Genomic DNA, 25,612 nt, shown 5'->3' with positions numbered 1-25,612 from the left:
GGAAAATATGGAGGAGACCAGCAGCCTATCTATTCCGACCAGAAACACCAGCTAATGAACTGGAAGGGAAGGTCATTGCAGTGGACATTGAGAGCATTATTGCAACAGCTGATTATGTTGCTGTGCACGCCCAAGATAAAGAAGGGAGAGCATGGAGGGCGGTGATAGCACTAGCAGAAGGATGTAGGCTGACCCAGGTGTCAGATGAAGAGTTGTTTTCAGAAGAAAAGGAGGAAAATGAAATGGTGTTCATGATGAGTGTAGAAATGTGGCTAACAGTGGCTCACAAACAAGTGGCACAGAAAATTGCAATGGCACTTGAGGCACCCGCTGGCACACCAGTCCCATTTTTTAAAGAAGATATGTCAAAGGTGCCAAAATCATTATGGACTATTAGCCCTTATGATGTAGGATGCATTAAAAGCATAGGGGGTGTAAGGATAAAATTAAAAAAGGGTGCCATACTACCAAGAGTGAAACAATACCCATTGTCAAGAGAGGCAGATGAGGGCATATACGAAACCATAACAGCCCTTATAAACAATGGCATATTGGTCCCCTCAGAATCCCCATGCAACACAGCTGTGTACCCGGTGCGCAAGGCTAAAGGAGGGTCTTGGCGGTTCATACAGGACCTCAGACCGTTGAACAACATAGTAGAAGCAGAGTATCCAGTAACAGCAAACCCGGCCACAATTTTGTGTGGCATTCCAGCAGAAGCATCACGGTTTACAGTGATTGACCTTAAAAATGCTTTTTTCTCAATACCATTACACCCAGACTCACAAGACTTGACAAGCTTCACTTACCGAAATAGGAAGTGGAAACATACCAGATTACCACAGGGATATTGTGAATCACCTTCAATTTTCAATAGGGTAATACAGATGGATTTGGGTAACGTTGAGTTGGAAAGCACAGTGTTACAGTATGTGGATGACATAATAATTTGCAGTACAAATGAAGATAAATGTAGAGAGGACTCATTAAAAATGTTGACGATATTGGCTGAAAAGGGGTACAAGGTAGACATGGAAAAGATACAATACTGTCAGGAACAGGTACTTTACATTGGCCAACTGATATCACAATATGGAAGAAGGATTGCACCACAAAGAGCACAGGCAATATCAGGCACTCCCGTGCCACAGACTGTAAGAGAACTGCAGCAATTTCTGGGACTGTGCAACTACTGTAGAGCATGGGTATTTGATTACAGCTCTTACATAGGACCCCTGCTTGAGGGTTTGAAGGAAGCAAATAAAGGGGAGAAAAAGTTGGGATGGACTATGGAAATGAAGGAGGCATTTGATGAATTAAAAGAAGCAATATCAACTGCTCCAGTACTAGCATCCCCAGACTATGAGCGACGATTTTTTATATTTTCACATTGCGACTCAGCAGTAATGAAAGCAGTATTGGCCCAAAAGACTAGCATGGGCTATAAACCAGTAGCATTTTACAGCGGTCACTTAGATCCAATAATGTTAGGACAATTCTCTTGCGAACAAGGTCTTGCTGCAGCTGCATTTGCAGTAGAAAAAGCATCATCAATAACTATGGGGTGTCCAACTACACTATTTGTAGAACATGCACTATTTGCGATATTGAATAAACCTAAGTCCACACTGACGACACAGAGGGCAACAGGTTATGAGATTATTTTGTCCAAAGCTGAACTGGCAATTGTTAGATGTAGCACGGTTAACCCTGCAAGGTTCCTAGCAGAAGTAATTGAAGAGGGAGATTACGCCCACGACTGCACCCAAGTAACTGAGATGTACTCATGTACTAGGAAAGTTGAAGAAAACGCACTAGAGGGAGGTGAGCTTTTGTTTATTGATGGGTCATCAACTATTGATCAAGGAGACGGGATAAGGAGGACTGGGGCAGCAGTAGTACAAATGATGGAAGCGCCAGTGTGTGTGGCTATTAAGTGTGTACAATTACCACAGCATTACTCTGCTCAAGCGGCGGAACTGGTTGCACTCATATTGGCACTAAAGGAAAGTTTTGATAAAAAAGTTACTATATATTCCGACAGTGCATATGTTACATCCACTGTCCACTCAGGGCTATCAAAGTGGAGAAGAAGAGGGTTTAGGAGAGCTGACGGCACTCCAGTACAACATGCCCTCTTGTTGGCTGAACTAATTGAAGTAATAAACGATCCCCAAGAACTAGCCCTAGTAAAATGCACAGCACACACCAATGGAGAAGACTATATATCAAAAGGAAATGCAGCAGCAGACGCACATGCAAAATATGCTGCATATTTTGGTGAGATATGGAACCCCACAGACTCACAGAGAGGGAGAGGGAGGGGAATAGCGAGGGAGATGTTAATAAAAGAAGGGTACACCCATCTCCCAGCCACCCAGATTATGGAGTTACAAGCGGCTGCACCAATGGCCGAAAAAGAAGTATGGGTGAAAAGAGGATGCACAATGTCACCAACCGACGCACTATGGCGCCAGGGTGGCACTGGGAAAGTTGTAATACCATTGGCATTGTTAAATACCGCCTTGAACCAATTACATCACCCTGCCCATACAGGCAAAGAAATAATAGCAGCACGAATTAGAGAAGATTGGTTCTGTCCCGAGTTAACATCCCATGTGTCAAATTTTATCAGCAATTGCCTTACATGTCAACAGTTCACGGCCGGTCATACTTTAAAGGTGATAAGAGGTACCATACCCCGACCAGAAGGACCTTTTCGGCACCTCCACATTGACTATGTTGATATGATCAACATTTGTCAAGGCAATAGATACATGATAGTAGTAGTATGCCCATTTTCTAGGTGGATCGAAGCAGGGCCCTGTTCACACCCTGATGCGTTTAGAGCAGCCAAATTTATAGTAAGGGAGGTATTCCCCAGGTGGGGAGTGTGCGAGGTGTTAAGATCAGACAACGGACCCCATTTCGCAAATGAAATGTTCCAGCATATCACATCCCTACTGAACATTAAACACAAATTTGCATGTGCGTACCACCCACAGGCCAATGGTGTATGTGAACGCCTGAATGGCCTATTGAAGGAGGCAATTGCTAAAATACAGCAAACAACAAAGAAAAGTTGGTTGTATTGCCTTCCGTTAGCACTGTTCGAACTTAGAAACAGGCCAGGGTCCGACCACCACCTCACCCCACACGAGGTGGTTACTGGACGCCAAATGCGCCTTCCCCTAACACCAACGTCAAGGGCATTCACCGACCAAGAAAGTTCTGCGAATGTGTTAGGTGATGAAATGTATCAATATGTGTCTTCTTTGATTACTAGCGTTGTGTTTGTGTCTCAACAGCTCGAGCGCACACGGGGCGGGTCCACCAGCAACCAAGAAATAGACGAAAATACAGAATTGGGAAAGGAGAACTTGTGCCAACTTGCCAAAGGTGACCACGTACTACTTCGAAATTTTAATAGAAGGTGGAACCAGCAGAGGTTCACTGGCCCCCATTTAGTAGAGGACGTATCAACAAGAGCAGTAAAACTAAAGGATAAGCGTGCGTGGAACCACCTGCATGATGTAAAAATCTACAAACTGCAGACCCGCCCCAGCGCCAACGACAGGTCCATTGGAAAAACGCCAACAACATCCCCGGCAGCGGAAGAAAACACAACCACAGACAACGACCCAATTGTTCCCTCGGAGAGAATAACGGACGAAGAAGGGGGTGATCCCCACACTGCCCACCCCATGGTCACACGTTCAAAGAGTAAAACTGCTCCCGCCATCTGAGCAAACCCCCCCCCCCCATTGACTACTAAATACAATTGTAATAAAAACTAAGGACTTCGCTTGCACCAATACACATGTAAACACGTGAATGTTCTCTTTTTCTCTCGCACATACAGGAGCTGCGTAATATTGTATTGTTAAGAAAAGTTATCTAACAAATTCAGTGTGCAGGCGTAGATGGTGCTGCCAGACGATAGTTACCCAGAAGAATTGTCACACCAATTTGTATACGAAATAAAAAGGCCAACATACTTAAAAAAGAAAAGGGTACGTGTATACTACACGGCCTTCCTCCTGGCCATAGAAAATTACATGCCCCACCTCCGCCCATACTTGCCGGTCTTGAGAGACCGATCACTTAGAGTAGCGTGGGAGCAACTCTTCACCTGGGCACTGAATGACTATTTGATAGGGAGAGCTTAATGAAACAAAACTAACATTTAATAACAAGCACTTTTTGAGAAATTTTAGGCGGGCAACTTTAACGTCGCAAGAATACGCTGCCAGGACTGCAGCAAGGTAAGAGCAAAAATGTCGGTGAGGTTAGCATATGTAATAAAAATAATAGGGATTTTTATGATCACCGGAGTTTTGGCTGCCTCTGTATGGCAGTACAGCTATGCTATGAGTTTTTTTGCTGCACCCAAACCTAATGTACCCCACCTCCCTGCTGCAACAGGTGTTACGTCAGGTGGTAACAGTAACAATGAACAAAAGCGAAATAAAGTTAAACGCAGCACATACTCAGACAATAAAGGTATTGATAATTATGTACAAGATTCAGCACACGTCACAAACAACATATGGTACCAGCACATGACCCGCATTGGTAAGCAGACAACTGAGGATAGCTGTTACGTTTGCTCATTAATACCATACGCCATGAGCGCTTCACGAACATTTGTTGCCACAGAAATAGATGAAAAAACAGCACAGTGCATAATATATTTGGCCCTGTTCCAAACGAAAGGAAGATTCCAAGGAACAGTAGTGCACATGACATGGAAAACGCGAGACTCATACCCATATGAAAACAACTTCCTCAAGACCTATCTGAGTTATCACAAGACCAGTTTACATGCTGAAGCATTCAGATACATAACAAGTGGCCCTGAAAAAGGAGAAACAAAGAAGGTAACACTGCAGTATCTACCATGTGATTGGTACGCCACGGAAGTTCCGGGTAAACAAGGATGCTGGGAGAGGCCATTACTGACGATAACAGGAAAGGTGTTCCTGGGTACCAGCTGGGAGATAGGAGTGGTTGGCAGCAACATGGTAACAAAAGAAACTATCTCAACCATCGAGACACACAATCATCGATGTTGGACGACATGGATCAAGTATGTACCAATGCTCACGTGGGTAGAAGAAGATGAAGACCCGATAACTATATTACCATTGACTGCGCCCAAAGTATGTTACCAGCATAAAGGAGAGGTGGACGTGGGATATAACACCAATTGTGCAAGTGTGATGGAGTTACCTGAGGGGGGAGCGGGAACAGCAGTAATAATGGACCATTATTGGGCCTGCGGAGAAAAGGCATATCATACACTGCCTCCCCTGTGGAGTGGTGTGTGCACAATGGTACACGTCAATGTACCATCACTAGTGGTACCTAAGAAGCATGTCGATGTGGCGAAATTTCCGAAAATGGATGAAGGAGACAGGAGAAGAAAGAGATCTGCACCACTCCAGAAGGAGCAAGAAAACAGGACCAACAGCAATGATACTGTCCTAAACAGGAGAAAAAGACAAGGAGAGCCATTAACAGGAAATTATCTGTGGGGAAGGTCGGAAACGGAACTAACATCAATACCGCCAGAACACAGACTATTCAGCAGAGCAGCAATGTTCTTCTCCTCAATAATACATCCGGGACTGCAGGCATACGCAAACGCAAAATGGCTGCAAATAACCAGATGGGAACTAATGATGACCATAAATTCGACAGTAAATGGGTTTAACGCAATTAAAGAGGAGCTGCGAGCTGTAAGGATGGTAGCACTACAGAACAGATATGTATTGGACCTTCTCACAGCAATGGAAGGAGGAGTTTGTGCAAAGATAGGACAATCATGCTGCACGTTCATACCTGCCAACGATGCCGACAATGGTACACTAACAGAAGCAGTTTCACAATTGGCCCAGATGCACTCCAAAATGATGGACGAAAGTAACGGCGTAAACAAGGATAAAAGCTGGTTTTCACTATTATGGTCATGGATGCCATCTTGGCTGTCAGATGGACTGAAAATAATAGTGGGATGTGCTATTTTGGCTGGAGCTGCACTGATAATAATTAGATTTTGGAAAGCCCGGAAGGCGCGCTCAACTGATGAGTTGCTGGAAATGGTGGGAATGCACCCCTTGATGCCAGCGGATGACGGCCAGCACACAGGTGTGATAATACACGAAAGGGAGAAGTTGCGCACCCAAATCATCGCCAATCATCTAGACCCACCATCAGTGAAGATCGAGAACCCAAGGAACCCTAGGAGCTACATAGGAAGATGGGTGTACTGTACTCCTGGAGGAACATGCGAATACATGTATTGGTCATTTGAAGATCACGTAAACCATTATGGACATCTCGGAGGGATAACCAAGATATGGAGAGTAAGAGGAGATAACGAGAAGGATATGTTTGTGGTCGACAAGTCGACCAGAGGGGGGACTGAAGTGGGAGAATGGAAAACCAGACTCCCGTCCTTCACCTCTCGCGCTTGGCCTAGAGGGTCGCGGCCCAGACACCCGCCACGAGAAGAGTTTGCCCATTTACCAGATGACCAAATACCCTGGTACAGAAACATACGGATGTGTCCATCTGCCTGCCCAACAGCCCGCACTGGCCATGCCGACACCTGCGGCACGGACCAACTAGACTGAAATCTACACATCGTTAGAGATGCCATGACGACCTAGATAACGGGAAGCACCGCTGAACTATTATACACGCTGAACATTTCCACACCAATCTACACGAAGAACATACTCAGTGCTCTGACGTAGGCGACAGGCTTATTCACGGACGTGCATCTTTATTATTTTTACATAGGCTTTCAGAATGCAGAAACGCAAGACGCACCATGAGCTCATTTATAACGCTTGCTCACGCTTCTCTTGAAACCCGTTACCATCATGAGAGATATAATGGAAACACGATACTGGCCATGAAACTGTATGCCACTATAACCTAAAGCATCCATGCACTAAATGGATTACTCGTGCACCAGGCCCAAGTAGGCCTCAAGCAAGAGTTCCCGTGGACATTAACAAAGCAAAAGTCAGGTTGCTGAGCCTGCAGAAAGAACCCAGTGGAGCAACTAGCCAAGGTCGTACTGTTGCAAACCCACAGTCAAGAAACAAATCTTCAAAGGCACGATGTTGCAACCTCGCACTCCACGTACCAATGTTAAAATCATATCTGCAAATTAAACCAGACATACAGTGGAAAAACAATATTAATTGTGCAGAATTATGCCTCAAACACGGTCCCTCCCCACGTGACCAAGCCGAACCTGACGAGATGCCAAAACCCAGGAGAGAAAAGGCGTCTGGGTACCTCGCTACGAGACGCAGGCCGACACACTTGAAAGGCTCAATGGACACCTGCTACAGTGGGAACGGTCAGTCTCCCACCTATGAATAAATCCTCACATTGCCTGCACGTACCCATATTGAAACACTGTTGCAACCACAGGTGCACCGTGTGCTGGGAACAACGGTGGTCCCAGGCTGGGGAGCTCACGGATGCACCAATCAGAACATGAGGTTCTTATCTCAGACGTCAGTAACGTTAGCCAATCCTCAGGGGTCTTCATGTAACAATTCTTATGTATCTAATTGTAGGGACAACCCAGATATACCACCTGACTACACCTTAACCACTAATATCATTCTCTATAGGCGTACTATACTAACCCCACCACTCGAGCAACCAATCAAGAGTGGCGATAGGTTCTTTTGGTAACTTTTTGGAATGACGCAAGTAGCGCGTCATAATGTAGTAAAAAGGGCCTGCGAGCCCCACTATTGTGTGTGTGTCAGGACGAACGCGTGCGCTCCTTGACCCATCCCTGCCGTTTGCATAATAAACGACAGAAGTTGCCTTGCTCCTTGTGTGTGCCTCATACTCTGTCTCGATCCGAGATATACACGGGAGGAGTTGGGGCCTCCCTGCCCGGAGGTCTGCGGACGGCCCGGCCGACCCCGGCAGAATCCCCCCCGACACCACTCTGGACTTTCCTCGCATCTGGGCTCCAGCACTCTGTTGAGGTGGCTCAGGCTTGGTCAGTCCTGCTTCCTGGGAGTCCAGAGAATCTTCCACAAGCTCCGGTCCAACTTAAAGGTGATGCACTCAGTTTGGTGTTCCTCTCCCTGGCACTTCAGTTCCAGCAGCAGCGGAAGTACAGCGAATTCGGAGCTTCAGCACAGCAGGGCTTCACCGGGCAAACCAATGGTCGAGGAGTTGCAGCAGGCGTCTCTTCCAAGTTCTTCTTCGGATTCCTTCGTCCAGTGGTCGAATCTGCCTTCCAAGCCAAAAAGCCTTGCCTTTTATGCAGGTTTCTCCCATTCATTCCAGCATAGCTGTCAATCACACCGCAGGTTGGCTGTCCTTGCCGGACAGCCAGCAGGCTTGCCGGGCAATCACCTTTGGGTGCATTCCTGTAACCAATGGGATTAAGCACAGGGAGTATTGGGCACCTCCCTCACTTCCTGCCCCTGCCAGACCCTCTGAAAGACAAAACAAACAAAGGGACCAAACCTGGTTTGAGGCGCAGAGTAAATCTCAAGAAACCCTTTTTCCAACATGAAATGTTGGAAAAAGAAGACCAGGGCCATTTTGACAAAATGCAGCCTGCGGTAAAAACACACAACGGTAGGAAAAAGTAAAACACTGCCATCACCCATTAATTGTAGAAAGGGTAACATAAAAATGTTACATGAGAAACTAAACAAAGGGCATACGAAGTAACCCCTTGAGCACTCGAATGTAAGATAGTGTGTGCTGGGTCTAGAAAGTTACTAAATGTAAGTAAAGTCAATTTCACCTTACTGTTCTTGGAAACAGTAGTTTATCCAAGAGAAGGTATTTAAACCTTTGGGAAATCTAAGAGACTTCCCTGTGCCACTGCACTGAAGGTGCTGTGTGACACAATGTAAAGATGCCTATGGAGTTTGTCAGACTCCACAACCAAAAAGAAACACAGAGTTCAAATCACAGGTAAATACATGAGAGAGTGGTAAAAAAAAGGGTCTCGCTCTTTCCAGGTTAAAAATTAAAAGTCCTTAAGTCCAGTAAAAGTGCCGGGGGTCGCTGAGGTAGAAGGGAATTAGCACATTTCTGAGAATTCTTCCTAACAGCTGGAGATAACAAAAGGTGAGTGGGCGGGGTGCCGAAAGGGAGGGGAGGAACAAAACAAGCGACTATCTTACTAGACCTGACGACATTTCAGATAGTGCTGGGGGGGTACAAGAAAGGTGAGGGGAGAGGAGACAGACTAGGTTGCTATCATACTAGGTCTAGTGACAATTCTGATAGAGTAAGTGCATAGAAGAAAGTAAGGGGAGGAGATGGGACAAAGGAAAAAGGGAGAGGAGGAGAGAACAGAGAGTAAGCAGTCAAAAAGAGTGTAGAATATAAATGAAATGTATTTGCCAATTTTAGTACCGTAGCAATAAAAAGCCTTTTGTGCTATGTAGTTATGAATAATTAAGAGATTCAATACAATACATTGGTCTTGGTTGGGCAAAACATGGGTGCATCTTTATCGTAAAGGATGCCTAAAATTCAAGTGATGAGTTCGTAGTCTCACACAAGGGAAGCTTTGTAGTATATTGATCTATTCGCCCTGCTCTTCATGGATGGTTTCAGGGAGCCCTGGTGTACTCTAGTGTCCTCCTGACGCATCAGTTGGGTGGCTACCTTCGTCTCTGTCCCAGTGACCTGTAAGTAATAGATACCATTGTGTCACTATAACTGCCACAAAGCTATTGCATTTGTCCTGTTTTCTTCTTTTATGCCTCTAGTGACTAAGAAAATATACATACTTGTTCATTTTGAATGAACTCTGATCTTGGTACGTGTGCTAGACTTTTTACAACCGATGTGTATTTGAACCCCTTTCTTTCTAATTTTAAATGTGTTTGAAACATTGATTCCAACTTTAATATTGTTACCATTTTTGCTACTTGTGTGTGAAAGCATCTTTGTTGTATATCTTAGTACTGAAATGCTAAAACAGATATTAAAAACAGTAATTTTGCAGCAGAGAATCCTTCAGATCCCTTACCAAAATCCTGCCTTGAGTCTCCTCCCAGGTGGCCAGGAGAGGGCAGACATTTGCTGATCCTAATCCTGGGGTTAGTGTAATATGGGAGGATCACCTCAGTGGAGACCAGGCCCTGGGTAGTGGGGAGATTCCGTGGAATGAGGCACAGCATTTTTCCGCTGAGAGGGATACACTTACCACCGTGTCAGAGGAGGCTCTGAAATATTGTCACTTTAATATATCTCAACCTCCTAGTAAGACTGAAATGGTAACCTCCAAGGTTTTAATTCCGCAACATATTATGTCAAAAGAACAGGTCTTGTATCCTAAAAAATAAACATCTTCCTCAATGCCAAAGGTATACCAAAAAAAGTGACGGAAGTGTTGCCTTTTCCATACCATCTCTCGCTGATCAGATTAAACTTCTCAATCCCTCTTTTAAAAATACTGAGGAAATTAAAACTACCCTTAAAGGTGTAAAGGAAGTGGAAAAACCTTAGTATACTAAAGTGAACTCCAAGTCCCATAATACCACAGGATCTGAGACAAAGAAGTGGGCTCAGGAGGCACGTGGAGATGTAGGACAGGCAAGTAGGCCTAATTGCCTTTGCCAAGGTCAGGCAATTAATACCAAGGGCCTGCACCTGAACTTAATTGCCCCTCCTGAGAGGTATTAAAAAGCTGCAGCGGGAAGAAGTAGAAGCTAGAAGGCTGGCAGTAGTAGCGGAAGGAGAAGAGCATGAAGCTGGCAGTTCATGAGCAAGTGTGATCACTTAAGGAACGCAGAGACGAGAAAAACGCAGATTTCACATGCAGGTTCTGAGTTGGTCCGGTGTTCACAAACCCTGCCTGGCTGTGGCTGCACTGAGAGAGACGTGGTGAGATGTGAATGTCTTCCCAGGTGCGCCTAGTAGCTTTAATTGCAGAGCTGACATTGTGCTGCAACCCAAGGCCCATATGCAGAAGCAAGCTGAAGAATTGAGAAGTGAAGGAGACTCCCCGTGGTCGAAGCTGGATCGGAGACACCCATGCTGCAGAGGGGTGTGGGGTCCCAGGAGTGCCTGAAGTAGTAGTAGGCGGAAGAAAAGTCAGGAAGTGGAAACGGCCAGCAACCGCAGTGTTTCTGGCGCCGGTGAGTGAAGGTCCGTATTCAGGTTCACTGAAAAGCTCTTGCCGGTAACTGTTACCAGCCCCATTAACATTTCCTTAGTAGCGGAAGCGAGTGGAAGTTGTTTGTTGCTCTGAAAAGTTCCAAGAACAGAAGAAATGCATCATGTGCACATCTAAATCAAGTTGGAGTGCTCGCGTAAATGAAAAGCATTTCATTTCCATTGTTGAACTTGATAATCATTCCGGATTGGCACATGAATCCAATAGAGAAGGAATAATGCTTTGTTGAATCACACGGAATGTTTAAACTGACTTTCACACACTGTTATAAGGGATATTACACCTTTCCTTAACGTTGAAATTCTCCATCAAAGAATGGTTGCGTGTACCTAAATCTGTTTCCCTTGTGAAGCCTGTACCTTGCAACATGCAGAACAAGTATTTTATTAATTGTAGAAGTTGCTATATTAAAGAGGAAAAACGAGCATTATCCTAGCCAGTTTAAACCAGCCCTATTGAAATCTAACCACCTAAACTTTGAAGTTGTTAAAGGTCCAGTGTCCTCCGATACAAGTATGACAAGGTTATCCAAATCTGGAAGAGTGGCAATATAGTTTTGGGTTAGCTGCTGGAACGAAGAAGGTGTACATACAACTGGGGAGGCAGCTGGGCGCTTGTAAGAAGATACCATCAACAAGAGGCTGCCCTTTTCTTATAACCTAGGAAAGAGTGCCTTGCCTAACTGTGGAGGTCGAAGAGTCTTGTCTTTTAATTGCCTAAAGTACCAAGTTGAATCAGATCTATCAGAACTGGGGTTGTCTATGAGATTGTCAGTAAATGTTGCTTTAAAACTAGTTAAAGCGGTGGAATACTGTGGAGCAAAGGAGCCTATCTCTAGAGTAGCAGCATTAGAAGGGGGTTGTCAAGAAGTAGCAACACCCCGAGAAGAAACATCCTGACAAATCATACTAAAAACACTGCAGAGTTTATAACCAGATGGACAATCATTGAAGCAAAAGCAGTACTGTTGTCTTTGAACTTTATCAATACCATCCTGGAAGGAGAACATCCAGGAGTACCATTGCTGCTGTTTTCTTTGCTGGAATTGGAATGGGAACCTTTCAATAGAAGGATAAAGAACTGTGATCAGTGGATTTTTGTTTGGGTGAACCTTTTCCTTTTGGAACTCTCAAGAACTGATTTGAGACTTTTCTTTATGAATACTGGGAGAGATTGACTTTGGATATTCCTGGGGAAGGGATCTACCCAGAACAGGTGAAGGTCATCCAAGTCACTGGTTGTTTGCTAAACACTTGTTTATGTTTACGTTGAATGTGTTCTTTAGCGTGAGGTCCAGTTTTGTGTATGCTAGGAGATTTTCCCTTACAACCTAAACTAGGTAGGGAACTCCTTGGTATAGTAGGATTAGTTAGGTTTTCTTTGCACTTTTTATGAATAAAATGTCAAATACTGAGAAAACTAAAACCAGTTGTCCACCTTGCATTACTGACCTCTCACAGTACTAACCGCTAACTGTTTTTAGAGTATATATTTTCAATATGCATTGCTTGGGTAATCTTTTACTTGCTGTGTCTATGTGTGATATATACCTTGTACCGACTCCTTCCCCTCTTAAGTGTAATGCCAGAATGCTCTGCCATGTTAACCAGCAAGAGTGTGAACTAACTTCGTTGTGTCCCGTGCACTCACACTACAGGTTGATCTCTCTGTACTCCTCACAAGAGGTATTCGGAAAAAGAGGTGTTCGCTGTCCTAACAGACAGAATTCTAGAGAGTTCCCAGGAGTAAAGTTTGTCAATTCCATGAAATAGCACCTATTTGTTTGAGCCCAAACCGTCCTATCTTAATTTTCACAGTGTCATGATTCCTGCCCCTCATGTCCCCAGCCCTCCAAGATGTCAGGCTGGAGCCAGGCCACGATCACCTACATGGCCTTCAAGGGCCTCGCCATCCCTCCAAAGACCCACTTGGAGTCAGACTTGGCGCTTGTGGCACCAGACTCACTCACTCCCATAGGATAACATTGGGGATTGGACTTGTAGTGCATTGATGGGGATAAGATGCATGCCCCTACATATTTCGGTTCCCAGAACTGCATGTGCAGTCTAGTCTTTTGGGTGTTGTTCAGCCTAGAGACTATTTAAGCCACGCCCAGGCTGAGAAACATGCTTTGTGTTTTCTGCACCTGCAGCGTGACACTCACCGTGTTCGGATCGGTCTCCAGTAGGCCTGCATCTTTCTTCTGCGCTCAGCTCCTGCAAGAACAGGAACAGCCTTACCTTGCGGCGCTTCGGCCCATCATTCATCGCTCCTTCTGTTCTGCGGGCATCTTCGGCGGTGTCATTCCCATCCTGGCACGCCGCTTCCTAAGGAAAAGGGAAAAGAACAGAAAAAGGCATTAGTAAGCATTCAGCAAATCTTTGCTTATTTTTAAAGACTGTACGAGCTTCAAACGCTTACCTGAATCCCAGCCGCTCTGGGGGAACTCTATCTCTGGAACTTTTCATCCATCTGCAAGAGGGAAAAGACACTCCAGGTTAGCGTGGAAACATCTAGAGGCGCCACATACCGCGCTTACTCACCGCATTTCTACTTAATAACCGGCATCCACGCTGAAAACGTCGCGGCACCTACAAGACACAGAAAAAGGACTCAGTTCAATACAAATACGAAAGGGTCGCATTGCGCATCGCGCTCTCACTCACCTTCAGCGCTACTCATCTCAGCAGCTCGTCCCATCCCCTGACGCCGACTATCATCTAAGGAAGGAAAGGAACGAAGTTAGAGAACTGTTCAAAAGACTCATTATACTTACCTGTCGGACTCTTGCTAGTGAAGTAACTAGGCAGCAACAAGCCCGCATCAATCAACGCGCCCCTGCGCTGAAAGCAGGGCGGAGAGCACACTTTCCAAGAAAACAAGGTGAGCTGTGGATCAAAGGGAAGGATTGGACCCCGGGGAAGAAGGGGTTCAAGCACACAGAGACAATAGGGAGTTAAACTCTACCAATCCTGTGTTTCAGGCCCAGTCTCCAGTCGAGTAGATTCCAGGGAAGGGTTTGAGGTCGTAAGAGTTCATAACAGGCTGAGTGACGTCCCAGTGGATACCAGGTGAGCGTTACACACAGTATTGAGATGCAGCTAGGTGGTCCTCGTCCAGTTCCGAATCATGGCTGAGCGTGAACAAGGGGCTCAGAAAAAACATATCATTTGGAGACATAGGTGATTTTGCCGGTTATCCTCTGGATATTACCCAGGATCGGAATTGATCTGAACTGGCAAATCCTCTTTCAACATAGATGTAGCTCTGTGTCTATTTGTGCCTGTGGCTGTTACACTCCTGCTAGTGCAGAAGAGGTTTCCATTAGTGATATGCAAGCACCATGTAGAATTTATGGAGGCTAGTTGGTCTCCTAGCAGTGCTACACATGCAGAACCCAGCAAAGTATAAAGATTTGGATGAATTTGAGGCTTGGTCTCTCATAAAGGATTAGGACAGTACTGCATTCTGGTTCTGTAAACTGGTGCTTATTACCAGAAACCTCATTGAAGAAAGGCATACTGACAATAAAAGCAAGAAACCTGATTCGCTGTCTTCATCAGTTAAACTGTACGGATTCTTCCCTTTATTTTAAAGAAGTTTACATTTCCTGCATAATCTGAATTGAGTTTAAATGATAAGGGGAAACTCAGGGTGCCAAATGGTACAATTCATGTAAAACCTTTCACTGTGACTTTGTAAAAAGGAATTTCCACAGGGAGAGGACTGAAACTTAACTTTTTCTCGGGATGATCGCTCATGAGCAAAATGCTCGCCTTGGAAGCAAGATGACACAGAGCAGCGCAGGTTCGATTCCCGGGTCCACGCTTAGAAACCTCTGGGTATTAAGTGCGTTATAAATAACCTATCCTATGATAATGGAAGTATCTGTGTATAATATTGCAGTACTTGTGCATTCCGTTTTAGTGTGGCACATACTAGGAATAAGTAGCCATGTGATTCAATACATTTGATACAAGGGAGAACAATGGACATCCAGATTTGTCATGTAAGAGTATTATACGAGCCTAGCCATAGAATGGCATAACATGATGGCTTTCCTGTGCTGGTTGTGGGATGTTTCAACCCACTAGTCCAGGCCCTGCAACATTACTGTGCATTGCTTGCATCAGGAACATCAGAATGGCCACTGGAAAGCATTCTGCTCGCTAAAAATCACCCAAAAGTGCCCAGTAAAAATCGGAAAAGTAGGCCGCCATCCACTTTTGCCCATCTCAGTGGTAACACAGGAGACCACTGCCAAAACCCACCATTGGCTGCCCACAGAGCAAGGCTGACTGCAAAAGAAACACAGAGCTGTGTGGAAATCTGTTTTTTTCTTGGTTGTCAAATTTGCAAAAATCATGGCTCACCAACCACCCAAAAGATCAACCTCCTGTTGGGTGTTGAACATCATTCTACTTCAAGAATCCACATAAATATAATGTCAGCAGAAGTATATGTTATCTGAACAAAGTCAACTTTTGAAGATGGTTGCTGGAAAGAAATCTGTCAAAAATGGGTGCAATACCGTTACTCGCCTCTGTCAGACACTGGCGATTTCTAAATCTGACAGGAGAAACTTGTGTCTCAAAAAGCTAAATATGCCAAGGAAAGGACTTCCATTAAATGCGATATAGGGTGCCACACATTGATTTTCATGTTGAAAAAGACTGGAATTGAATATATGTTTGCTTATTCTAAATGTATAACTGTAATTTTGCACAAGGGACAATGTTAAAATTGACTATAAGGTAACCTGATTCAGCTAAACTTCAAAGAGGTTTCCCACACTGAGCTACAAACACATTCCACACCTCCTCCCTAAACAAAGGAACCTTCCCCTGCTCTCTGCTAAAAACTGGCAGGCTGGTGTGAAATGAACTGAGAGAGGCACTCTGGCATGTTGCTCTGAGTGTAGACAATGGAGTCCTTGAACTGAATGGAAATGCTAATTCGGGTGTGACTGACATCAGCTGCCCTTGCAGGAAGAAGACCATGTGACTCTCTGACTCAGCCAAGCTTGGAGGTGGGCCAGACTGGAAATGTGGATTTGAAATTGGACTAAATATATGTTTAAGGAAAAGACTTATAAAATATTGTACCGAACTGACAAAAATATGAAACTTAGAGATTATTAAAATGAAAAATTCACTCACAGTTTAAAACTAATCTGGAATCTGGGTGACATTCAGAGACTGAACCACACATTTTTTAATATTGTAGCTATTGTGATCATGCTAGGAACATGAAGAATTACAGGAATATGCCCAGAGGGTATGTGCATGTATGTATAAAAAAAAAGTACTGATCCGAAAATGTGTAACCAAACAAAAGCACGAAAAATTGTCATTTATGAACAAAAACTCGTAGAAAGATAAGATTTTGACAGAAACGTACCTTAGGCAGTCTGTGATGTGTATATGTATTATTAACAAGTTGTGCATATTGAAAATATGTTTTTGGGGAAAAATAGATTTTCTGGGTAAAAGCAAAGGGGGGGGAGGTTCTTCCCTAGATTGTAAATGGCAGCATCACTCTGACACATGATGACACCTCATGACACACTGTTCCTTTCTCAAATCAGGGGACAGGGAAGTCTCTGATTTATCAGATCCTTAGAGGGTTGGGCATCGACAATCAGCCTCCCCACCCACTTTGGAAAATGGATAAATAGGGACTGCTGAGGACAGGAAAGACACACACTCTTTCACTCATCAACTGATCCACTGGCGAAGCACCCTGCAGGAAGATCCGGACTCCAGAACCTAGATCCAGACTCTAGATCCTAGATACAGACTCCAGAACTCTGAAGCAGAGGCCTAACCCAAAGAGCTGAACCCTTTCAGCAGGCCTTTAATAATCTTGCAAACCTGATTTAACCCCTAACTTCCATGGGGCCTAACCTAACTGATCCAACAGCCTGGCTGAGCTGTTTTGCTGCTACTGGCCAAGAACTGTGCTAGAACCCAAGATCCAGATCAGTCCAGCAGAGCTGTAACCCGGAACCCGTCAGATCCAGTCCAAGAGACCGTGCAGACCAGAGTGCCTTGCTGAGAGCAGAACCCAGTGCCTGAGACCTGTCCGATGGCGAGCGGAGTCCAAGTCAAACCTGTGTCCAGATCTTTGACGGGTCCATTCCATTTTAAACCAGAGTTGTGAGTATTTAGCGTAGAACTGTCCATAGTCATCTATTAGTTTAAAGTAATCCATCCAACCCATTCCAACATATCCAGACTGCATTGTAGAATCTTTTTTGTCCATTCTGAATCCTTTCTCATCTATCTAATCCTGTGATAATTGTTAGTGTAAGCCAACCTGTTTGTAATTCAAAGCGCAATTTTATTTTAAATCTTGACTCCTGTTGAGAAAAATCGACCTCTACTAAAACCCTCTAACTTTTGATCCGGATGTGCTAGGAACGAGATTTAAATGTCATTTTGAAGCTATCCTCCTCAGCTTTCAAACAAACCCAAACATTCCAATTCCTTATAGTTTTTCCGCAATCGCGTTTCCCGCACGCAGAAAAGTTGCTGCGAATTTGCATTTGGCTCGATTTCATTCCATATCAAAACAGCTATTTCTTGATTTCAACTTCTGAATTTCGTTTTCCATCTGCTAACCATTCAACAATCATTGCTAGTGTTGACCTGAACCAATCCAAAGTAACTCACTAGTTCTGAATCTCATTTAGCGAATTAAAATCATTTTAGCATTTTTCCCATCCAATTCAAACCACATCTAAAAGCGATGGACCTGTTTAAAATCATTACTGTTCTCTCTGAGCTTGCTGGGGGGAATCGGGATTGAAACTGCAATTGATTGATTGTTATTCCTGATACCTGTGTGCCCTCATTCATCTCTTCATATTGCATATTGGAGGGAGTGAGTAACAGGGGGAAAGAGTAATCCCATTGTCTTTAATTGAAGTCATATCAAGTTTTATTTCTGTGTTGCATTCCTTCCTATGATTGCAATTTCTTGAACCCATACAAAGTATTCTCTGCTATTTATTCTTCCTATTCCTACTCCTAATTGATTAGAGATTGTTGATTGTCATATTACCCATTGCTGATCATTGTTCATATTCATAAGTGTGATATTACGATATTGTTCATATTCATAAAAGTGTGATATATATGTATATATATATATTGTTCAATTCTTCAAATATATCTTTTAATTTGCAAAACAAACCTATTTCTTGGTTCAGTGAGACCGGGGGAATTCAAAGAGAGGGGCCTTATATAAGGGTACATCATCCAGAATTAAAAGAAGTTTTGACATACAAATATATAAATAAGGGTTTCCATTGGGCATCCCATACTAGGCATTGACTTGGTTGGAGTACTGGATTTAAATCACTTACATGGTGAAAACCTACATACAAAACTAAAGCCACACATAATCCATTCCTGCAACCCCCCATGCACAATGAATCGTAGCGAAAAATGAAGACACCCACACACACATCCTAAACCACACATATCCACTCTCCACCACTGCACTGATCGAAACACTACACAGCATACTTATTGGCTTTGCCAATTCTTGTTTTATGTAACTGAAATGTGCCTCACTCGAATCCCTGGCAGTCTGTGCAGTGATTATTCTTAAACACATGTGTTAGTTTTATCAAACAGTGTGGCCCAAAAGTCAGTGGATGGAAACGTTTTGTGAGCTGACTGAGTCCTATTACATAGATTTGTGTTCTTTCAGAATAGTAAAATTGTTATTGTGTTTTGTAAGTTACAGTAGTTGCAATGTTTTAAATAGTAATATCCAATTGTGTTCCTTTTCAGTATGAGCATAACGTGGCAGTGCGGGACAGAGTAGCTTTTGCTTGCATGTTCCTCAATGATGCACAGGTAAGAGTTTTACAGTACGAAGTAAGAGTAACATGTCGCAAATTCTTACTTTAACTGAAAACAGAATTTAAATTAATTTGCTTGTATGTTCAAGCTGTATCTTTGTAAATTACCAGTTAGATGGTGGTGTTACTTTATCCCACATTAACAGCAATAAGTTGCAAACCATGCATAGTCAACATTCCCAATACAAATCCTTTATTTAACTTGGATGATTGTAATATTGGGACTTGCCTTGTAGTTAAGTTGTGTTTATGTGATTTCTGAACTAAACTTGGAGGTCCAGAGATCTCTGGGTTCTGTTTCCATAGGTTTTAAATTGCAATGCTATGGTCATCCACAGTTAAGTCAATCCTTGAATGTCAAAATACCCAGCCTTCAAAAGCTCCAATTTAAGGCGATGTGCCTACCAAATATGGCGAGAGATGCATGGCTGTATCAACTCGTAATTCCAGGCTGTGGTCAACATATCTACAGGTTTGTTAGGGAGAATTCTCAGAAATGTGCCAATTCCTCTCTACCGTAGAGACCCCCAGCAACTATGCTGGATTTTGAGGACTTGATTTTTAACCTGGTGAGAGTGAGGCCCTTTTTCCCACTCTCTCATGTATTTTAATGTGATTTTGAACACTGTGTTTCTTTTGGTTGTGGAGTCTGACAAACTCCATAGGCATCATCTTTGTGTCGCAAGGCACCTTCAGTGCAGTGGCACAGGGAAGTGTTTCAGATTTCCCCAAGGTTTAAATACCTTTTCTTGGATAAACTTCTGTTTCCAAGAGCAGTGAAGTTAAATTGACTTTACTTACATCTGTAACTTTCTAGAACCAGCACACACTCTTACAATAGGGGGCTGGAGGGCTTACTTTGTATCCCCTTTGTCTAGCTTCTCATGTAACAATTTTATGTTACCCTTTCCTCAATGAATGGCTGGTGGCAGTGGTTTACTTTTAAATACCGTGGTGTGCTTTTACCGCGGGCTGCGTTCGCAGCTGTAGTAAAGCACCTAATAGTGCAATTTTTGTCAAAATGGCACCGGTTTTCTTTTTTCGCCATTTCTTTGTGGAAAGGTCCTTCTTGAGATTTACTCTGCGCGCCAAACCAGGTTTGGTCCCTTTGTAAATTGTTTTCTTTGGCGGGATTCACGAGTGAAGCCCTTCTCTGGCTCCAGGGTGTCTGGCGGGGGCAGGAAGTGAGGGAGGTGCCCGGAACTCCCTGTGCTTAGTCTCCTAGGAGACAGGAATGCACTCTTAGGTGATTTTCCGGCAGGCTGTCCGGCAAGGACAGCCACCCTGCTGGGTGACTGACAGCTAAGTTGGAATGAATGAGAGAAACCTGCATAAAAGGCGAGGATTTTTGGCTTGGAAGATAGTCGACCACTGGATGAAGGAATCAGAAGAAGAACTTGGAAGAGACGCCTGCTGCAACTCCTGGACCGTTGGTTTGCCCAATCGACCCCAAGATGAGCTCATCTGGAAATCCTCTCGGAGCAGGCTGTACTTCCATTGCTGCTGCAGGAACCGAGGTGCCAGGGAGAGGAACACCAGAATCGAGTGAGTGTCCGGGAAGCAGGACTGACCAGGCCTGAGCCACCTCAACAGAGTGCTGGACCCCAGATGTGTGGAAAGTCCATAGTGGTATCCGAGAACCGCAGTGGTGCTATTTGCAAGAGCCGCGAGGAGCTGAAACCGTGAAGTGCCGCTGAATTGAAGTTTGCTCATTGCTGCCACCAACCTTCCATTAGTAGTGGATGAGTCCCCAGACGTCCTCCCTCTTGTCCCCACGACTGAGGCCCAAGAACAACAGGATCTGCAGACCTACACAGGAACAGAAGCCAGCTGGAACCAATTTCTTCTAACCAAAGACTCTGTAAAACTAAAGGGACTTAACCTCTTGTTGTGTGATCTTGCTAGTTCTCAGTCAAGCCTCCCAGCTTGTGGCCATACAGTGATTCTATTTTTCTGCAAAGACTTCTAAAACATTGTGCAAGAATTTTACTTACCTGCAAGAAGTGCTCCTGCTCACCTAGACTTTTGCATTAACATTGGCTGTCCTGGCACCCTGAGAGACTCTTCTTTCCTGACTGACTGTGTTTTACCTTTTCTCCAGGAAAGGGTGAATTTACTCTGCATTGGGGGTTCAAAAGTACTTAACTGCTTCAGAATATTTGTTTAACCTTTGCTTTATTCCCAAACCCTTTTCCTTGACGCCAAACTCAGTTTTGCTCTAAATGTACAATTTATGTCCACAGTGTCCTAGTTATTTAAGTCTCCTCAGGGTGTAGGAAGAAACTGTGTGCCATCCCAAATGGGTACTTGCTGATTTAGAGAAAGTGTGTATTTTGAAGTTTATTTTTGTGTTACTGTTATATTGCTCCCTTTTGAAAAAGGCTTATTCAACTAAATTAATAATTGTTTAATCAAGAAACCTTAAGTGTAAGAGTTTATTTGAATACTTGTCACTGTGAATCTCTGTATAAAAACCCTGCTGCTCACTTTGACCCCTCTTGAGATAAGCCTGACTGCTCAGCCACACTACCAACCTATGTAGTACAAACTTATACCTATTGCCAGGAGGACAAGGTTGCTGTAGTCTCCCACAGCGTACTGCATATAACCTTGACTAACGCCGTCGATGAATCATTGCAAGCCATTAAGATGGAGACAGTGTGTGCCCTGGACACACTTCAGCAGCATTGGCCTCCTTTTGTTCCGCTGGCAGAAAAACTGGCTGATTGTCGAAAGACTTTGGTGGGGGGTCCTCTTCATACCGTCAACCTTCCTGATCCACGACTCAAGAGGCCTAAAGAGACGTTCCAAGGGTTTCGGTGGAGGTGGGCGACGTCGTTGTGCTCCCAAGGCGGCATGCAGGCCCCGAAGCAGGATTGAACGAGCCGGGACGGTGGGCCCCCACTGATGCACCCCGGTGGGAGGCCGACTGCCTGCCTTCGTCAGCGAGTGAGAAAAGTTCTCCACTGACCGATGAGTGCTGTACATTCTCACACAGGGACACACTCTAGAGTTCCAACTGAAGTTTCCACGGATACCACCGGTGGCCTGGCAGGAGCAGCACATCCCTCAGCTCCTGCAGGAGGTACGGGCCATGATGAGAAAAGGGGCGATGGAGCTGGTTCCAAAGCAACTCCGGTGCTCCGGAGTCTACTCCAGATACTTCTTGGTAAAGAAGACCGGGGGTTGGATCCCCATTCTGGACCTGCAGCATCTCAACAAATACTGCAATTCCCAAAAATTCAAGATGGTCACGTTGCAGCACGTGCTCGGCCAACTGGAGCAAGTAGACTTCTTGACGTTGCTGGATCTGGAGAACGCATACTTCCACATCTCCATTCACGAGAAGCATTGGAGGTTCCTGCGCTTCGTGGTACAGGGAAGGCACTACCAGTTCAAGGCCCTTCCCTTCAGGCTTTGGTTAGCGCCCAGGGTGTCCACGAAGTGCCTGGCCCCCGGTGGCACCCCATCTGCATTTACAAGGGATACATGTGTACCCGTACCTCGACAACTGGCTTACCCGTGTCAAGTCAAGGGGAGTAGCCGTTGTACACACAGAGAGGACTGTCGGCCTGCTGACGGATCTGGGGTTCTCTGTCAACTATCCAAAGTCCTGCTTGATACCATCGCAGAACACGTTATTCGTGGGGGCCATGCTCAACCTGGTCTCCTGCCTGGCGGCCTCCTCGGAAAAGAGGATAGCGGTAATACTGGGCAAGATGCAACAGCTGTTGGCACTGAAGACTGCCACGGTGCAGACCATCAAGTTGCTGCTTGGCATGATGTTGTTGTGCATTTACCTGATCCGAGACTGCACGTTGCAGATGCAATCCCTTCAGTTGTTCCTGCCCGCTCATTGGATCCAGGTGTCTGGAAGCTTAGTAGACAAGATTGCTCTCGACGAGGAGTTTTGTCGATCAATAAGGTGGTGGGGCGTGCGCTCCAACATCGCCGGGGGCACTGATTTCCAGAGCCACTGTACCAGGAGACCGTGACCACAGATGCTTCCCTTGAGGGATGGGGAGCCCACACTGGTTTTCCCCATGCCAGAGGCCTGTGGCTAACGGAGGACGGGGATCTCCACATCAGTGTCCTGGAGCTGCGGGCAGTGCTCTGGGCCCTCAATTCCTTCCTTCCGTCCTTCAAGGGCAAGGTGGTGAGGGGCTTCACATACAATTCCACCTCGATGTTCTACAGCAGGAAAGCAGGGGGGTACTAGATCCCTGGCGCTCTCCAAAGAGGCGCAGGACTTGTGGCACTGTGTCGTCACCCAGGAGATTTACCTCATTCCTTTTCGCCTGGCGGGAGTCAAGAACACCATCGCTGACTCCGTCAGCAGGGAGCTGCGCTCTTGCCACGAGTGGGAATTTCGGCAGGATCAAGTGGACAGCCTCTTCCTCAGATGGGGCAAACCCAGTTCGATCTGTTTGCGAGAGTGATGAATTCCAAATGCCAGAGATTCGCCAGCAGTTTCCACCAGCCAGGGAGCATGGGGGACGCATTCCCTCTGTTGCCTCAACTGCTGCTAGCCATCAAACAACTCAAACGACACAGGATGATCCTCGTCGCCCCGGCATGGCCGAGGCACATTTGGTACCCGGATCTTCTAACCCTGTCGATGTAAACTTTGGTCTGGTGAACCATGGGAAGGCCTTGTCCAAAGCTTCCATCTCCAGGTGGCTCTCCGGCAGTATCACACACTGTCATAAGGTTGGCAGAGCGACCGCTGCCCGGCCGTCCATTCCACCAGAGCGATCGCTGCAACGACAGCGTTCCTGTCTGATGTGCCCCTGCTGGACATCTGCAGGGCTGCTACATGGAAGACCATGCACACCTTCACAAGATTCAACTGTGTCAGCAGGGATTCCAGGGAGGAGCAGTGCTACGCAACCTGTTCGCTTGAAGTTGAGTGTGATGCTGGAAATGCATCAGAGGGACAGGGCCTCTGTATCCTTGTACTTTATTGCTTTATCATGTATGTTCTGACTTGTTTTCCACGCAGGAGTTCATGTGGGACTCCTGGTGGTGCAGCTCTTCCTGTATTTGGTTTGGTGAACAGACCCTTGGGATACCCTTATGGCACCCATGGGTGGGAGTACGACCCTGCACTCCTAGTGTATGTTTTTGGGCACCTGTGTGTGGCCCACTGAGCAGGGTACGGGCTGGTGGCAGCTCTGTGCTGAATTGACAGGTGCCCTGAGCGTCCTCCATTTTGGGATGCCCAGGCCCTGTCATTTGGCATCAGTAGATTCCTGATGGAGACAAGATGGCCCCTGTGGCCTCTTGCCGTCCATTACCTGTTACCTTGGTTTTCCCGAAGTCCCGGGAAACCCTGACTCTGTCCCTTCCCCCTGACTGGCTGTTGGGTGGAAGTTCCATATATGGTAGTGTGGGGAAGTGGTGACCTGACTGGCTGGAGCCTTCCCAACGACTGTATGTTGTTGGTACGCCCATAGGGTGGGACCTGGGTGAATGGAGTGTGTGGCGAATTTGCATTCTGTGTTATGGGTGTCTAGTATCTGGTGTTTCACACACTGAGACAGCCCTGCCCGAAACCTGTATGAATACAGTGTGTAGTACTGAATAGCAGAGTGCTTGTCCGAATCCACATTCTGTGTTTTGAGTGTCTGGATGGAGAAGAATGGCCTGAATGCACTGTGCGCCTGCCTGACTGCCCTTCTGAGTGATTGGTTGCCTTAGTGTGACGCAGCAGAGTGAATAGGAGATCAACAGTATATCTGGGGGCCTCTCACTGCTATGAATCGCTCAGAAGCTTAAGTTGATACTTGATGCTTACTCTCGAAGCAGAGCCGGAATAAGAAGGTGAACCGCTGTTCCCTTCTGTGTAATCTGAAAGCTGTTGTGTCTTCAGAACTGATCCAAGAGAGGACCTGGTAAGGAGACCTCTCCCCGAGCTACGAGGGACCATTGTGCACCAGCTGATCTTTGCCAAAGCTCCCTGGTAGAGACCTACGAAAGACTGCCGACCGGAGAAGGGGACTGCCGAGGGGTACGAAGAGAAGCACTGGACAGCCGTCCACCGTCGATGACCGCCATAGCCGACCGGAGCCATCGTGCTCCCTTTGCCGAAGAACATTTGATCAAAGGACTCCCTTGTTCATCATCGTCGACTGCTTTCGTCCTGCCGGAGAAAGTCAAGGCCATTAACGACTGAGGAGAATCTGCTGGTGGGTTTCCTGCCACCCGAAGACCACAGAGATGCCGGACGACTCGACGCCCTTGCTGGGCCAAAGTTGTTCATTGACTCTCTGCGGCAACGAACCATTGTCGTCGAGGTGCACCGCACACCTAATCTGTTGCAGGACGTTTATGACTGTTTGTCAACGAGCACCGCAAGGACCGAAGCTGCTGCCTCAACAACAACTTTCACCTGTTCTTCATTGCTGGAATTTCGACGACCCGTGGCTCCTGCCTTAAAGGGAGTTTACTCAAGAAGGGCTTGTTGATTCCCCGATGAAGAACAACACCAGGCACATTGGGGTTGCGGAACTATTGGAAAGACCCAAGACTATATTAAGTATAAA

The 25,612-nt window shown here is 45.6% G+C and overlaps 1 protein-coding gene across 2 annotated transcripts in view; it reads left to right on the top strand.

Moving 5' to 3' along the window:
• The window catches only part of MIOS (meiosis regulator for oocyte development), a 771,408-nt gene that overhangs the window by 385,752 nt on the left and 360,044 nt on the right, over window positions 1-25,612 (top strand). For both annotated transcript variants that reach the window (XM_069648526.1, XM_069648527.1), the window contains exon 6: window positions 18,997-19,062. In XM_069648526.1, coding sequence (XP_069504627.1) covers window positions 18,997-19,062 — 66 coding nt within the window. The remainder of the gene's footprint in view (window positions 1-18,996; window positions 19,063-25,612) is intronic.

This window comes from Ambystoma mexicanum, chromosome 2q (genome assembly GCF_040938575.1).
Source record: "Ambystoma mexicanum isolate Mex_15411 chromosome 2q, UKY_AmexF1_1, whole genome shotgun sequence".
NCBI classification, from domain to species: Eukaryota; Metazoa; Chordata; class Amphibia; order Caudata; family Ambystomatidae; genus Ambystoma; species Ambystoma mexicanum.
The sequence above is the reverse complement of the archived record's forward strand: the minus strand, read 5'-3'. Positions and strand labels throughout refer to the sequence as shown.